The 16,417-nt window shown below is 33.0% G+C and overlaps 2 protein-coding genes across 4 annotated transcripts; one reads left to right on the top strand and one right to left on the bottom strand.

Annotated features, from left to right (window-relative positions):
• Nucleotides 1–188: 188 nt before the first annotated feature.
• LOC111442019 (caffeoylshikimate esterase-like) lies at nucleotides 189–4,924 on the bottom strand. The gene is made up of 8 exons (XM_023079262.1): nucleotides 4,593–4,924; nucleotides 4,372–4,465; nucleotides 4,204–4,236; nucleotides 1,570–1,716; nucleotides 1,227–1,357; nucleotides 904–1,041; nucleotides 646–744; nucleotides 189–560 (listed from the first exon to the last, which is right to left on the bottom strand). Exons 1-8 carry the CDS (start codon nucleotides 4,611–4,613, stop codon nucleotides 189–191), a joined length of 1,035 nt encoding a protein of 344 aa, XP_022935030.1. The 5' UTR covers nucleotides 4,614–4,924.
• A 4,646-nt stretch (nucleotides 4,925–9,570) lies between these two features.
• Nucleotides 9,571–16,360, top strand: LOC111441870 (magnesium/proton exchanger). 3 transcript variants are annotated; one of them, XM_023079042.1, is made up of 9 exons: nucleotides 9,571–9,808; nucleotides 11,900–12,302; nucleotides 12,712–12,887; nucleotides 13,051–13,169; nucleotides 13,289–13,419; nucleotides 14,146–14,276; nucleotides 14,694–14,910; nucleotides 15,066–15,195; nucleotides 15,884–16,181. In XM_023079042.1, exons 2-9 carry the CDS (start codon nucleotides 11,909–11,911, stop codon nucleotides 16,179–16,181), a joined length of 1,596 nt encoding a protein of 531 aa, XP_022934810.1. In that variant the 5' UTR covers nucleotides 9,571–9,808; nucleotides 11,900–11,908. The 3 variants fall into 3 exon arrangements, with proteins under 3 accessions (XP_022934810.1, XP_022934809.1, XP_022934808.1); XM_023079041.1 differs by lacking the exon at nucleotides 9,571–9,808 and adding an exon at nucleotides 9,819–10,474 and having other exon boundaries at nucleotides 14,158–14,276; nucleotides 15,884–16,360; XM_023079040.1 differs by lacking the exon at nucleotides 9,571–9,808 and adding an exon at nucleotides 9,820–10,474 and having other exon boundaries at nucleotides 15,884–16,360.
• The last annotated feature ends 57 nt before the right edge of the window (nucleotides 16,361–16,417 follow it).

The following is a 16,417-nucleotide window of genomic DNA, read 5'->3' as shown; positions in this document are numbered from 1 at the left end:
TCAACAAACCCATCATAACGTGGATAAAGTAGACTACTTCCATACATGGTAGCAATTAAGAATCCATTACAAAGGCTACTAAGAAGTTGTAATTTCAAGGGCTATTCAGTCGAACCCTCAGATTTTACCGCCAACAGTGGAAGATGTGAAGAGAATCAGAGAGCATTTTTAATAAACAATGGCGCCCCCTACATTGCGGATTGCAACCGCCCCTTCAAACCACAGAGATAACTACCACTTTTTCGACCCTCTTTTCGATTGCTAAATGTGGTCTTCTGGCCAATGAATCTCTCATCAACGCCATTACCATTTGAGCGAGTCGACTGAAGTTGAAACCCCGCTGTATCCCCTTCGGCGTGCTTGTCCAGCCAATTTATGATGTCTGAGAATACAATTTGGATGTTCTCATCTGGTTCTCCTGATGTCAACCCATGCCACATTCCTGGGTACAATTTTATGGTCTTGTCTCTACTGCCTGCTTTCTCGTATAATGCTCTGCTTACTTCTGGGTCTGTCACTATATCGGCTTCTCCATGTAAAACGAAGAATGGGAGTGTTACCTGTTTTTGAGATGACATTGTGCTGTAATCTTTAGAATTTGTAATGTAATGTACTCAACGGTTTTGGATAAAGTCTTGAGCTAACCTCGTGTAAGCTATCTTCTAGGCTCATGCTCGCTCTTAGCATCTCAAGAGCTGTTTTGAGCCTGGGCTTGTCTTGGTATATTAACTTATTGCTTCTTATCTGCATAGATTATTACCAAGAAATCAATATGAAGGGCTGTAGTGGTTTATACTGGCAAATGCATGCTTAAAAGAGAAATCAAGTAAGTAATGGTTAGGAAGGCAGCTGAATGGAATGATTTTTCCTATTCTACGATGTCTTTTAGTGCATTTCATATACCTCATCTCGCTTTATGGGATCCTTGAAGGCTGAGTTTATGACATCCTTTGTTGGGACTATTTTCCATTTGGGTATAATTTCTTCTACTCTTGTCAACAGATTCACAACCAAAGGGTGCGGCTTTACCTTCTCGGATATCTAATGTTTAATTAAAGCAGTTGGATGAGAAGCAGTTTCAGATTACTGCAGTTCAATAACAAAAAAACTACCGAGTAAATGGACTAAGAGCCTATTTGGAAGGATTTTATAAGTGAAACGTTTTTTTAAAAACACTTAAAAAGTCATTCCAAACAGGCTTTAAAGTTCGTCATTTATTTATGCACCTTGCACATTGGGGCTACAAGAACAGCACCATTCCAAAATCTGGGATTTTTCTTGTGCAGAAGAAGGGCCACAGCCCCACCCATTGACTCTCCGTACAAGAACCTGCACTTGTCTCTGTATTCTTCCTCAACTGGTAGACCATTACTTACAAGCTTAGAATCTCGAGGGGGGCAATTGGGAGTTAAGGTGAAAAGCTATTTTTCATTTTCAAGAAACATAAAGCTAATGTAATTCAGTAACAGTTTTTGAATGGGAAATGGGAAATGGAAAAACTGAGCAGTGAAGTTATGAATATGAGGCATTATTGTGATTCAGATGTGATATATATATGTTTTGGCATACCAGCAATGGAAGTGAAGAAGGCATAACAGTCGGCAACTATGTTTTCAAACTTCTTGATGTAGCAACGAGCTCCACTGGATCGTCCATGTCCTTCATAGTCTATCCCAAACACTGCGTACCCCGAATTTGCCAGCCGATGCCCACACCCTATATCACCCTTTCAAGTGTTAAGTGGGTAACACAATTAAATTAGAGATGATTTTCCCTTGTTCATCCTACAATCAACTTCTTTTTTAAGCAGCTTATAAAATCGTTCCAAATAACAAGTCTTTAAAACCAAACCAAACAAGTCTTTGAAATTTTTGTAACTTCAAAAGTTGGGATAAGATTTAAACAATGTTTAGTTTAATTCAAGTTTTCCTCAGAGGTTGCTGAGAGAAGTAGATATGAAAATGAATTCCATTTTCGTTGACAAGAAAGATTTGAAGGAAAATGAACTTGATTCCGAGGAAACCCAATTATGAAAGGAAAGGTTGGGTGTTTTGGACAACTTTTTGGTAGAAGGTAATGACAATATTAGAGGCTGCATGTGAATCTGCTTTCTAAGTTAGGAAAAATAAATCTGGTGAGATGTTAGTTCAAAAAGGGGAAAGGGAAAAATAAATTTTGTGTTGATGTTGGACACTTGTCGTTGTTTGTTAGCCTTCCCAAACTAACACCATTTATCATCCCCACCTACCCAAGTTCTCTCTATACTTGGCCTAAGTTTTAAATCCTTCAGGTATGAATTTTCACTTATATCGCTAAAAATGTTTTATAAAAAGAAGAACATAAACTTATTGAAAATAAAAAGGCCGGTTAAACACGGTTCAAAGTTCAAAGACTTGTTAAACACGGTTTAAAGTTCAAAAAAAGCTTATTAAACATGGTTCAAAGTTCAAAAGCTTATTAAACACGATTCAAAATCCAAAATTCACCATAAATTATTCATTTTTGGTTCCTAATCATATCATTATTTTTAATTGTTTCCCTTTCTTGCTAATAAAAAAACAAAAAAAAAAATATTTTATTAACTTCTTTTTTGTTTACTTTTTTTCAGAACTGCTGTTTGTTTTATAAATTTTAGTTCAAGTTTTTTAAAATAAATTGTTTATGTTTTTTTTTTTCTGAAACAATGAAAACAATTTCCAGACGAGCAGCTGGCAATTAAATGCCAATGTGAACACAATCCTGGCCTTTCCAATTCACAGATGCTCGTCGTCACCTACCAGCACTATCCTAAAACAAGTAATGTACTTTTTTCCCTTCTTCATATTTCCATAGTTTTATAATAATTCCTGCAGAACATCTAAACCATTTTAATCTTAATCTCTAATTTATTTATAATTAAATAAAATTAAAACTTTTCTTTTATAATTATTTCTTTTTCTTTTTATCAAAGAAATAAAACTAGTATAGTTTCCTATTTTCTTCAAAATCTTGAACTGGAGATTGAAAGTTTTGGCATTGAACAGTTTTTTTTTTAACAAAATATTTACATTTCTTATGTCATTTAAATGTGTGTATGTGTGTGTGTGTATATATATTGCATTTTATAAGTTAACAAAGGTAAAATCGTTTTCTTTTTAAGTAACGTCTTTGGAAAAGAAAAAGAACAAGAAACCAAACAAATTTTCTTCTTTTTTTTCTCCCTTTTTTTTTTTTTTTGTACAGTGCTAAACAGTTCTTTAAAATGAGAAACAAAAAAATTCATAAACATCATTAAATGCATATATTTCTCAAAATAACAAAAGACTGATTCATAAATGAGAAATATAAAGATTACCTAACAACCATCAAAATATTAAATAAAACCCCACTTTTGGTATCTATGCCTAATTTAAGTTCTTTTTGTGGTTCTTAATTAGAGACGTCCAAAGCCCCAGTGAAGATTCATCTCAAATGGGACAGAGAATCCCCGTTTGGAGAACGGGGAGAATATACATACATATATATATATATAATCTGTGAATTTAAAGCAATAAAATTTTTACATAATGTGAATTTTTATATGGATTATTATTTTATACCAAAAAATTAAAAAGCTAAATGTATGTTATCAAATTTAGTTTTGCTTTGTTTTCATATATTTTTAAGTCTTCAAAATGTATTTAAATTTATTTGAATTTTAGTCTCTAAGAAAAGTAGACATTCTTTTAAACAATATTCATGTGGTTCGGCAACCAAACAGAAACTTTAGAACAGAAGGAATTTCGATTTGATACGTTTATTTCGTAAATGAATTTGAATTTTAGGACCAAAAGTAGAAAATTTTGAAAACAATAGTGTTTCGTAAAAGTTACTGACAATTTAATCAAATCCCTGATTATGGTTTCCCATTCCCCAGTTAAATTTTGTCGCTAAGTATCGATAATATTTAATTTTTCTCAAATAGTGGCAGCATCCATCTCAATATGGCAAGTTCATACGTCAGAGTTATCCTCATTTCCATTTTTCAAGGAAGAAAAAGTCACCGATTCCAAAAAGAAAAATAAAACCAAAAATATTATAGAATAGATTACGATCATGATATGAATATAAAAATATTAAGAATAAATAAAAGTGAAACGAGAGCAGAGCATTGAAATCAATCCAAACTACACAAACGGAAGAACAATAATGAAAGAGAGAGAGGGAGAGAGAAGTAATTATCACCTCTCATGAATCCACTGCACTCCATGCCGTATCCTGCTCAACCAAAAACAATAACTCTGAAATTAATTACCGCACCAGTGCCATAATCACCACATTCCTCCTACTTTTTAGAGAGAGAAACCGATCGATTGAAGAAAGAGAGAGAGAGAGAGAGAGAGGGAGATCAACCATGGCAGAGGAAGACCAGCGCCTTCGGAGAAGAAAGCCTCGGAATCCATCGGCAAGTGAAAATCTGGACTCCTCTGGAATTCCTCAAGTATTCCTTCCAAATAAGCCATCCATTTCAGATTAATACTGATACAGAACAAAAGAATCTCTCGAAAAAGGAAAAGGCGATCGAAGAACATTTCGAAGCCGAATAAAGTAAGAGAGGGAGAGAGTCCAGTTACCTCTTGATATTGGACCTCCATTTTTGCACGCCGATTGAGAAACACAGAAGGAAGAAGAAGAATCAGGATCGGCTACGCTTCATTCAAGACGATTCTGCGGATAATGGTACAGAGAATTATTGTGCAGTGCGCTCACAGACTTGAAAACTTTCCGATCGAGACGGCAAAGGAACCGCTAACAGACAGGAGAGAGAGAGAGAGAGAGAGAGAAAGAGAGAGAGAATTTAGAATTTTATATAATAAAAAAAGATCGGGATGCGCTTTGGGAATCGAAACGATTTTGAAAGCGATGAAGCGTCCCACATCGGGGAACGAGGGAAACTGCTTCTAGATTTGTGGCCTTTTCTCTTGTGTCCCCCGCAAGCTATTTATATACATCTTTTCTCGTCCCTCTAATATTTATTCCCAAATTAAATTTTAAAAAAATGCATAATTTCTACTTCCCTTAAACTTTAATTTCTTTTTTTTTTCCTTTTTCTTGAAAGTAACAAATATGTGGATAAGATTGAATCCAAATGGTAAAAACCAAATCGAAATAAATAATTGAATAATATCATACAATTATGGAGACCGTTTCTAACAAAATTATCATTCAGAGACCTTCCCTTTGCTTATTACTTAGGAATAGGTTGGATGGAAATGAACCGAATTCGTTTTGTAGTGTTAGTGATGAATTTTGTTCTAAAAGTTTAGAGGTTAAATCCTCTCGCGTTTGTGGATGGTTCCTTGGGATTTTTGATCCCTTAGCTTCGATGTACAACACTTCTCAAGTTTTATGAAGGATATGTGAACTAAAACCGCTTATAGGAGGAAATAAGGCAATCGGAACATATATTGGAAAAAACTTGTCTCATATTTTTCATTATTTTGATTAATCATATTTTTCTCGTTCATTCATGAAAATTTATGAAACTTGTCTCATTATCTTTTTTTAATGGTAAATTTACAAGTTTATTAGAGGAAATAAGGCAATCGGAACATATATTGGAAAAAACAAGGATGACCTTATGGTCAATTGTTGAGCTTCTTAGAATTTGATTTTCGAGTCATTTTCACCAATTTTACTCTCTTGACTTGATTTATGGTAAATTTAAGGAGATTTTTGAGAAATTTTGAATATTCGAACCCACCATCAAAATATCAACCGAACCAACTAAATAACACGTTGAGATATCATATTAAGTTATAATTATAGTATATTTGGATATGTGTTATAAGAGGCATGTTATTAAAGTTTAGGATCAAATCGAACTTATTTTACTCATGAATTGCACGATAAACTTCAAGGATTACGCAATTTTACAAAATTAACGAAACAACCGTCGAGTATTAATCTAAATTTGATTAATACAAAATTAACTATGGAATAATATTTTTCTTTAAAATATTATCAATTTTGTACCACATATGTTTTATATTTTTTTATAATTTTATTAAAAAATATATAAAAAGAATTCAAACCAAGACTTGTCAAAGAAAATTAATATCATTTTTTTTTTCTCCTAGATTTTTATTATTATTATTATTATTATTTTCACTAGACCCGTTAATCATTGAAGCAAGAAAAAACTGGGTTTTTCTAAAACACGTTGAAAAAGTAGTCACTCCATTAATGTCTTCCACAACTAACCTATAGTCATATTTGAACTCAAAATAGTGTAATAAAAACGTTATAAAATACTCTTCATTATTGATCAACAACATCTATCAATAGGTCACCTAACCTCAAACACAACAATCCATACCAAATTTTAGTCCTTTCTGTCTTCGTCAAAATGGGTAATTCAATGCTAACGTCCCTACATGATGTATGGCAAATTAGGATAAAAGGGAAAACAAGAAATCGCTTAATAACATATAAAAAATAAAATAAACATCGATAAATATTGTCAGAACACTTTTCTGATAATCAATTAATAATCAACTTTAATTTTTAGGACAATTTAGAACTATTTTTCAAACCAATTAACATTAATTTTTTTTTGTCAAAAAAAAATAAATAAAAGGAACCTTATTCATTAATTAATATAATTAAGCATATAAAGAAAAATATTTGTACAGATAAAATTGACTCTATTGACCAGAACGGTTAACTAGTCTTAGGTGGGTCTCATTTTTTTTGGGTTTGGAGAGATGATCCTCGGTGTTGGGAAGCCCACAACTTCAGCTTTTGAGTGGCATTAGAGAGAGGTCGTGTAACAACCTAAACCTATCACTAGCAAATATTGTCTATTTTGGCCCGCTACGTATCGCAGGCTCACAATTTTAAAACACAAGGGAGAGGTTTCCATAATCTTATAAGGAATTATTCATTCCTCTCTCTAACCGATATTGGATCTCACATGTCGTCTCTTCTTCAAGTTTTTCATTCCATTTCTACACATAAACCGTACACATGCTACAACAAATTGTGTAGACGTCAAAATGGACATAGTTCAATAATTAATTTAATGGGCAAAAATGTAAAATCTCTCTAGCACGAGCTTTAATTGAACGAGATATCGACATATTCGTAAATTTGATAGTTGGCGAAGTTGGAGGGCATTGTATTGTGTTGTCTTGAATATGAGGTTGTCTTGTTTAAGCCTGCTTCATGTCCCAAACACCTCTAAGAGGAAATTTGGAGATAAAAAATGTATGAAGGAACTAAAATTACTTTTTCAGCCTAAACATGGTGGCTACAAAATTAAGTACTTATCCCTCATAATTATTAATAATATTTATGAATTTTGAATAAAAGAAAATGTGGAGAATAAAATTTAGGCTAGATTAATAAAATTAGGTTCAAACTATACGTATTTTTGTCTTAAAAAAAGTCTTAAAAAATAGGTTTATCTTAGCTTTGGATGAAAAAACCATTAATATTTTATTTCAAAGTACTCTTAAACTTTCAAAAATATTTTTTTTTAACTAAGGGTAAAAAATACAACAATATTCTTATTTGTCAAACTTTTATTAAAAAAATAAGAAAAATATTCTTACATTAGGCACATTATTTAAAAAATACTCATAAATTTTAAAAAGTTAGCATTAAAAAATTTAGAGATGTCAAAAGACGGTTTTCGTTTATATATTGACGACAAGAATTTTTAAAATTTTATTTTAAGGGGGTTAAATTCATTTTAAAAATTTAGGAGTATTTTTTAAATATAATTTGAACGATAAGTTTACTTTTAAATTTTTAAAATAATAATAAAGGGTATTAATGAAACTTTTTAAAATTTAAAAAGTATATTTAAAATAAAGTATTAACTATCTCAAGAATATTTTTAAAGATTTTTTTAAAAAATTTAAGAGTAATACTTAAAACTTTTTAAAAAGTAATAATTTGAGACTAAATACAAAATTTATAAATATTTTTATTAATTTAACCTAAAATCGAATAAAAGAATCTGTGTTAAAAGAATAAATATTAGTCTTAAATCTCTAAAAAAATTTTTTTTTATCAATTTTGTGTATAAATAATTTTTTTAAAAATAATAGTAAAATTAAATACCAAATTAAAAGTTTAAAATGTATTAAATATTCTAAAATTTGATGAACAAACTAATAATTTAATTTAATTTCTTTACATGGTGTATTTATGTGAAATCAAAACCAGAATTACAATGTTGTATTATTTGTTATGGAGTCTCCATAATCAAAATTATTATAATTAGTGAAACAACATTTTCACATTTTTAAGTAACTAAAATGAATTAATAAAAAAATAAATTCAACTTTTTTCTAATTCATTGTAATATATTTTAACAATTTATTTAATATTTAAAATACAAACTAATTAAAATAAAATTCCATAAAAAATATTACAATAATTTTTTTTCGTTAAAAGAATATAGACTATTCTTATTTGTATATATTGTCTAATGCAACTATTTTATTTTAACAAAATAATTTAACAAATTATACAGAAAACTCTAATTTTATAAGAAAATTAGATGTAATAAAACAATAGATAAATCCTTTTTTTTTTTTTTCAATAATTAGAATAAAAATGAATTTTTTTTTAGATGCTTAACATTTTTTAATTAATTAATATATATAAATGGACAAAAACTTCCCACGCCGGATATGCGTGGACATGGATCCCGTCTCCAGCTCATTGTGAACGGTACACATAATTTACCCAGATAAATAGTTACACAATATACCCAATATAATTATTATTTTTATATTATCTAAGTTTACAATTATTTAAAAAGATTAAAATAAAAATTTCAATTAAATTTCTACCAAATATAAAATTTAAAACATAAAAAATTCGTGTACAGAAGTTTTGTGATCTACGTGCCACGATGGCATTTAGGTCTATATTCGAATGTTGGATCGTGTCATAAATTATGTATATACATCATATTTTGTATTCCTTATGGCATTTATATATGTCTTCGAGTATTAGGTCGTGTCAATAAGTCAGGTACTTATATCAGATTTTGGATCCTCTATGACATTTATGCATGAGTTCGAGTGTTGAGCTGTGTCAATAAGTCACGTACTCACATCAGATTTTGTATTCTCTATGGCATTTACGTTTGTGTTCGAGTGTTAGGTCATGTCAATAACTCACATAATTGCATCAGATTTTGTTTCCTCTGTGCCATTTACGTATGTGTTCGAGTATTGGGTCGTGTCAATAAGTTAGGTACTTAAATTAGATTTTGTATCCTCTATGACATTTACGTATGTATTCGAGTGTTGAGTCGTGTCAATAAGACACTTATTTACATTACATTTTGTATCCTCTATAACATATACGTCTGCGTTCGGGTGTTGGGCCATGTAAGAAGTCACATGTGTGGCTAAATCTTGGTCCTTTACCCCCAATATTTTGGAATTAGATTTTAATTTTTTTAATTATAATATTAAAAAAAGAAAAAAACTATATAATATATGCTTTAATGTGTCGGCTACTAATTTTGCATTAGAAAAAAACAAATGATCGATTTTACAAATTTTTGTTTCCGTTTTCATTGGAAGAGGAAAGGAAAGAGACAAAATCAGATTTCTTATAATGTCAAATCTTCCAATCGAATGGATGGTGTAGATACTCCCAGTCCTCTCCAAACCACATCAATTTTCCATCTCTACGATGCTGGACGGCGATGCTTCAGTGCCGGAGAGATCAAGGGACGGTGATGTTCCGGCGAGTACTGTAGCGCTCACTTTAGTTTAGTTACTGTTCAACTCTCAGCTGCTGTTAACATCTTCCTTCGGAGGTATCTTCGTTGATTTATTATTTCCCTTCCGTGGTTAGATCGTGGTTTCATTTTAAGTCACTGCGTTTCTTTGATATCTATTGAATGAATGTACTGTGATTAGTATTTGTGCTGAGTTTCTGTAGTTTTATTTATTTATTTATTTTAAATTTTATTAATCTTCAGTGACATGCTCGATTGTTGATGCATGTTAGTTCGTCCTTTTGAAATTTCATTTAGTTGCTAAAGATAGTTGACTCAGTTCTGAATTCTGATGGGCTTGGTTACAAGTTATGTTGCTTGAAATGCAGACGGAACATTTTACTTCTGGTTAGTTCTTTGATTAGAAGTACTACTTTCCAATTTTAAATACCGACCTGTAAATTTCTTTCACTACTTACTGGCAAGGATGATGCGCTCGTTAGCTCTCCTGCATTCTGGCTATCGATTACGATGTCACCGTAAAGAACTAAGAAAAAACAAGATAGTGCAGGGTTCAACACTAATTAGAATGTCGGTAGAGTATGTTTGAGCCTGGATGATATGGCCTGAAACTTGAGTTGGAGAAGTAACATTTTTCCTCCAGGGATCTTACACTTGACATAGAGTTTACTTGAAAAAATGATCGATCCACAAAGCTCATTGAGCGTTCATCCATGGCTGATGTGTGACACTTGTCAAGAATTGGTAAGTTTGTGTTAATCGACATAAAAAGGGTCGTCGCATACTTTCTGCATTGATTGGAAAATGGGCTATTACTTGGGAATGATTTTCTTGTAGCCAGCAGTTTTCCAACTAGGCATTCAAATTATTTTTCCAGGCATGTGGATATGATAGGAAGGATAAGTCCTGAATCCCTTTCGTTTATGCTAGGTGAAAGTTACCTGAGCCAAGTTATGCATAAAATTGGTTGACAGGTAGGCATGAGTTAACTTAGGAATCTATAAATCACATGTCTAGGTTTCTTTTTGGGCTTTAGCATGTAGGATCTGCAATCTTCTGTAATGTACATGGGTACGTTAAAGAAAAGCAAGAGTTGTGTGACTGGGGAGAGACTAAAGTTTCTAGAAAACTTGTTTGGCTCATCTCTCTTCTTCTATACTATGAATTTTTATCAAGTAGTATCTCAACACTTCTTAGAGCACGTAAAGAGGGAAGAAAATGGACAACCGTATGAAATCAGTAGAGCAATGATTGGGGCCTATGGTAGTGGAAGTGTACAAGATACCAGTGATTGAAAGGATCTTTACAATGTTAGTGGAGGGTGAGTTAAGCTGCTATTGAGGAAACAAGAAGCTGAGCATGCAAGGGTGGACCTTCGAATCAAGGGAATTCAATGAAAGGGAAGCAGCTGGTTGCTCTGATCTAGGAGGGTGAGAGTGGGGAAATGAGTGGAACGGTCTGAGAGGGGGTGAAGATGATGAGCTAAGCTTTCATGCGGAAGGACGAATTACCACCATTTGACGAGATAGATCCAGGAAGATGGAGTTTTTTTCTAAAGTGGAAAATTGTATCAAAATGATCGTCCACTGCAGTAGAAGTTGGAGCTGCGTTTCAAGATGAGCTTACTTGGCATAGGGCATAATGCTACAAGAGAGATTGAGTGGACTGGGAGCCCAGCGTACCTTTGATTTTAGGGCTTGAACTCTGATGGTGGTTTAGCACTAATTCATAGTAGTTCACGCTCGAGATTTTTTTCCTAGTAAGCAAATAAAATTTGAAAGATTGTGGATACGTAGTCTTAGACAGAATGAGGGTTTTAAAGGTTTTGGATGCCATGATACTAACCTAGTTAACAAACATTCATGACGTTGTCTGAGACCTTAGTAACTGCTTTTTGATTAGTAATGTTGTATTCTTGTTTAATGTATAAAAGGAGTATTGAATGATGGTCACAGTACATGAAAAGGTATTTATAGTAATTCATGTCCTAATTGATGTCTTGCAAGAGAACTAATGTGTGTTGATCAGACTCTTGACTTGCAGTTTCTTTTCTCATGGTATAATTTGTTGTCATTTTACATCAAAGGATGCTGCTGCTCTTTATTTATTAGGCTCCTTGATATTTTGCAATTAAATTTGATTTCCCTTTATTGGATTTGTGTCTGGCAGTTGATTAAAATGGTACCATTAGCTAAAGAAACTGTAGAAAGCAGACATGGAATTTCTAGTATTATTGGGACCGGAAAGTGTGAAAGCTACTTAATTTTTAGTAGTGAAACTTCCCTTGGGGATGCATTTCGGATATTCCTATATTTTATGGGCCTTGCATATTGTTTCATCGGATTGTCTGCTATTACCGCTCGATTTTTCCGGTCCATGGAAAATGTTGTGAAGCACTCAAGGAAGGTGGTAGAGATAGATCCATACAACAACACTAAAATTGTTCGATATGAGAAGGTCTGGAATTTTACAATTGCAGATATCAGCTTACTGGCGTTTGGCACTAGCTTTCCTCAAATATCCTTAGCTACTATTGATGCTATTCGAAATATTGGCAACCTGTATGCTGGAGGTTCATTCACTTACTTCCTTTCCTTGCATAAGCTCTAAACTAGGACTTTCAAGTGAATGAACTTACTGAACTCTGTTTTCTTTTCTTTTTTAAAAATTTGAATTTTACATACAAAAAGATATATTAAATTTTACTTCATTCATCAATGTTATCTGGTTAGCCAATTCACGCCCAAAAGCTTATGCATGCCTTCTGCCTGACACTTGAAATTAACTTTATAGTACAGTTCATCGGGTTCTTTTCTTTATTACTATTATTATTACTTTTTTAGCCAGGAGGGTTAAAAGGCTTTGTATTATGAGTAGAAACTATTGATTTTTTTACCCCTCTCTAGAAGTCTGATTGTGTGGGATGGTACTCTATTGCCATACAATAATTTTTGTTTATTATTTGACTTAATGTAATATAGGTCTGGGACCTGGAACTCTGGTTGGTTCTGCTGCTTTCGACCTTTTTCCCATTCATGCTGTTTGCGTTGTAGTGCCTAAGGCAGGAGAGTTGAAAAAAATATCTGATATAGGAGTTTGGCTAGTTGAGCTTGCTTGGTCTTTCTGGGCTTATATTTGGCTGTACATTATTTTGGAGGTAATACTTTACATTTTCTCTTTGGTAGGATGCTCTAACTCTTTTCTTGCCCCTTTTGACATCACATGTATTGTATTTTCTCTTTAATCTCAAGTTTTAACGTTGAAGCAACTCTAACTGCGTTATGTCAAAGTATCATAGCTGATATATATTGTACTCTTAGGTGTGGACTCCAAATGTAATAACTCTTTGGGAAGCTTTGTTGACTGTGCTACAGTATGGATTACTGCTTACACATGCATATGCTCAAGATAAGCGATGGCCCTACTTGTCCCTTCCCATGTATGCTTGATCTCTCTCCTTTTTTCTATTTCTATTTCCCTTTTTTTTTTTCTTGTGATGGTGGAAACTAGACAGGTTCTTTTGGAAATATGCTTCTAAATTCCATTCTGACTTGCCAGGGAAAGAACTCAAAGGCCAGAGGAATGGGTGCCACCTGAGACTGCTATATGCAAGCAGGAATTTCAAGCCCATGAAAATGATCAGAGAAGCATTGTTGACATTTTCTCTATCCATGATAAAGATAAGAAAGGTAATAGTTAAATTGATTCATTTTTCAGTATGTTGTTTGGGAAATAGGCTGAACTGAAATGCTTCATAATCTTGCCCTAGTGAAAATTTATGATGGCAAGAATGTAATTGTTATTAGTTTCCAGAGGCCAGAAAGTTTTGACTCAATAACTGAGATTTTGATAGAATTTATACGTGAGGCTTATTGATTGGTTGTTTATTACAAGTAAAAATTGAAGGATGTAAGCCAAGGACGTTGCAAGAGAATCTCCCATCACAAAACAATATGAATATGACACTACAGAGATGAATTTGTATTTTAGTGCTCCACTTACATTTGTACAGTTGATTTTCATTGTTCTACCAAATGCAAAATGCTCATGAGTGGAATTGATGGGAGATTATTTTATTCATATTAGGAATCAGGAAGATGATGAAACTTTCAATTCAAAGAATGTTTCTGAGTTTTCTCTTTTGCTTATTGGAAGTTTTGTTACTCTTTTGTTGTGCAAGGTTAAGGTTACAAGTTTGATAGTTTATGCTAATCTTTTTTATAGATATTCATAAGAATCATGAGCATACCATTCCATTTTTGCCCCTTTGTTTGATGGGAAACCTTTCTCTTTCCTTGATGAAATTATTGCATGGAAATAAATTGTATTAAAATTTATTGCACCCTTTTATATTACCTGCCTTTTTTTGAAAATAAAAACCATTTTGCCTGCATATTGATATCTCTAACTTCTAGTGTATCATGAAGTTCCTGGACATGATGTCGGTGAATCCTCCTGTAGTAATTTTCTGGAGGAGATGGATGAAAATGAAGACCACCCTCACGTGCTTACAATGTGGAAACAGCAGTTTCTGGATGCCCTCTCGGTAATGTCTTATATGCTTTTATGATAGTCGATCATTTTCCGTTGCCTACCAAGGAATTATGTACGCTTCATAATTGAATGCTGGTTACCAGTATGGTTGGTCTTGTTGTCAAAGAAGCAAAGTATTTCTGCTTTTAAAGCCGTGAGTTTAAATTTCAATTGCCATCTATTCTAAGAGTTTTCTTATACCAAGTTTTATGGGATGGCAATTATCCTGCGAGACAAGTCAAGAATTATGTATAAACAATCCAAACACTAATTGTCATTCAGAAGAAAATTGTCAAATGTTCTTCAGACTTATTTAATAGTTATTCTTAACTCATCCTTGTTATATGCGAGTGGACATTGTTTATCCTCCTACATGAGCTGAAGAAATTTAACCAATTTTAAATTTCTATTTGGTGATTCCTTTTGTCAGTTGAAAACTTCGGAATCAAAGAAGCAGTATAACATCTATTTACGACTTGCAAGATTATGCTGGCGGTTGCTTCTTGCTCCGTGGAGGCTTTTGTTTGCCTTTGTACCTCCTTACCACATTGCTCATGGATGGCTTGCCTTTATTTGCTCCCTTATTTTCATCAGTGGGATAGCTTATGTTGTCACTAAGCTCACAGATCTAATAAGCTGTGTCTCAGGTTCTCCTTACTGTTCAATAAAAAAATATGAACTTTCCTCTATTTTCGGTGAAGGCTATTATGACTCAATAGCGTAGGAAATAATGCCATCTCTTTATGTCATTTTATTTTTCTCGCTGGTGTTCTCTGATTTTTTCATTTTCTGTGTTACGCAGGAATAAATCCTTATGTCATAGCATTTACAGCATTGGCAAGTGGAACTTCTTGGCCAGATTTAGTGGCTAGTAAGATTGCTGCTGAGCGCCAGACAACCGCGGACTCTGCCATTGCAAACATTACTTGCAGGTAGGTTCTCTCCGAACTCCATTACTTTACCTCGTATTCTCTTGTATATGTAAATGTTTGTGTGGAATAGTGTATTGCTCGGTCTGTCCAGACAAATACAAATAGTAGGTTAAATTACAAAGTGTGTTTATTTAATCTCGATCCTTTAAAAAAATTTCTAGGCCTTGATTTGGAATTTTGTTCTGGTGTTGATTTGTATCCTCTCCTTTAAAATGTTATAAATAAGTCTTTTCTGCTAACTTTGTGTTTAACGTCGCGTCATGCTGATTGTGTTATTTAAACATTATGTGAGGGGGTTCTCTCAGGCAGTTGGGATGTAAGCCTTAATTGTAGTGTGAACGGTAGTAGATAAATTAGACAATGAAAATCTGAGGGCTTATTCCCTATTCTGGATGTTCTCAAGGAATATAGATGCAAAAAGGCAGCCCTTAGAAGTTAGAAGTAGAGGGGAACCGGACGGAAACCTTTCCAGTTCTTTTTTCCCTTAAATCCTTATCTGGAATCATTGCCGGAGGGTTCTTCTTCCCATCATTTCTCATAATATGATATGTTGGTGAAAACAATTGAATCTTGAAAATGGAAAAAGCTGTACATCTCTGTAAATTCTCACCTGATTTTGAAGAGAAATGGGAACATTGAATGATATATGTGGATTAAAGGTCAATTGTATTGCTTGACAAATTTGCAGCAATTCAGTGAACATATACGTGGGAATTGGAGTTCCATGGCTGATAAACACTGCATACAATTTCATAGCGTATAGAGAGCCCCTGAAGATAAAGGATGCTGCAGGCCTCAGCTTCTCATTGCTGGTGTTTTTTTCGACTTCGGTGGCTTGCATTGCCGTGCTTGTGTTTAGGCGTCTAACATTAGGTGCAGAACTTGGAGGGCCAAGGCTTTGGGCTTGGGTTACGTGCATCTTTTTCATGTTGCTTTGGCTCATCTTTGTGGTGCTGTCTTCTCTTAAGGTTTCAGATATCATCTAAACCCAGTGATCTCTATTAGCCTTCCCCGTTTTGGATTATAGAAATATAGAGAATTCATTTCAATGCAACAATAGTCACAAGTTATTATTTTCTACCTTTTACATTAAAACTTAGTACAGCCATTTTTTTCCAAGAATACACCATCGTAATTGTAATATTATTTACTATTATTATTATTATTTATTTTATCATTGAAGTTGTATTTTTTTTTTCCCGAACAAAAATGTCTTATTTAT

The sequence above is a fragment of the Cucurbita moschata genome, unplaced genomic scaffold (assembly GCF_002738365.1).
Source record: "Cucurbita moschata cultivar Rifu unplaced genomic scaffold, Cmos_1.0 Cmo_Scf00004, whole genome shotgun sequence".
Taxonomy (NCBI): Eukaryota; Viridiplantae; Streptophyta; class Magnoliopsida; order Cucurbitales; family Cucurbitaceae; genus Cucurbita; species Cucurbita moschata.
Note: the sequence above shows the minus strand (reverse complement) of the source record. Positions and strands in the feature narration are given on the sequence as shown.

Coding starts and splice junctions, on each gene's coding strand:
- LOC111442019 (XM_023079262.1), bottom strand. CDS start 4,613: ATGGAGGTCCAATATCAAGAG. Junction 1,717..4,203: donor GTGCAGTGGATTCATGAGAG/GTGATAATTACT, acceptor AGGGTGATATAG/GGTGTGGGCATCGGCTGGCA. Junction 1,042..1,226: donor TTGTAGCCCCAATGTGCAAG/GTGCATAAATAA, acceptor ATTAAACATTAG/ATATCCGAGAAGGTAAAGCC.
- LOC111441870 (XM_023079040.1), top strand. CDS start 10,409: ATGATCGATCCACAAAGCTCATTGAGCGTTCATCCATGGCTGATGTGT. Junction 10,475..11,899: donor GTGACACTTGTCAAGAATTG/GTAAGTTTGTGT, acceptor TGTGTCTGGCAG/TTGATTAAAATGGTACCATT. Junction 12,303..12,711: donor TGGCAACCTGTATGCTGGAG/GTTCATTCACTT, acceptor AATGTAATATAG/GTCTGGGACCTGGAACTCTG.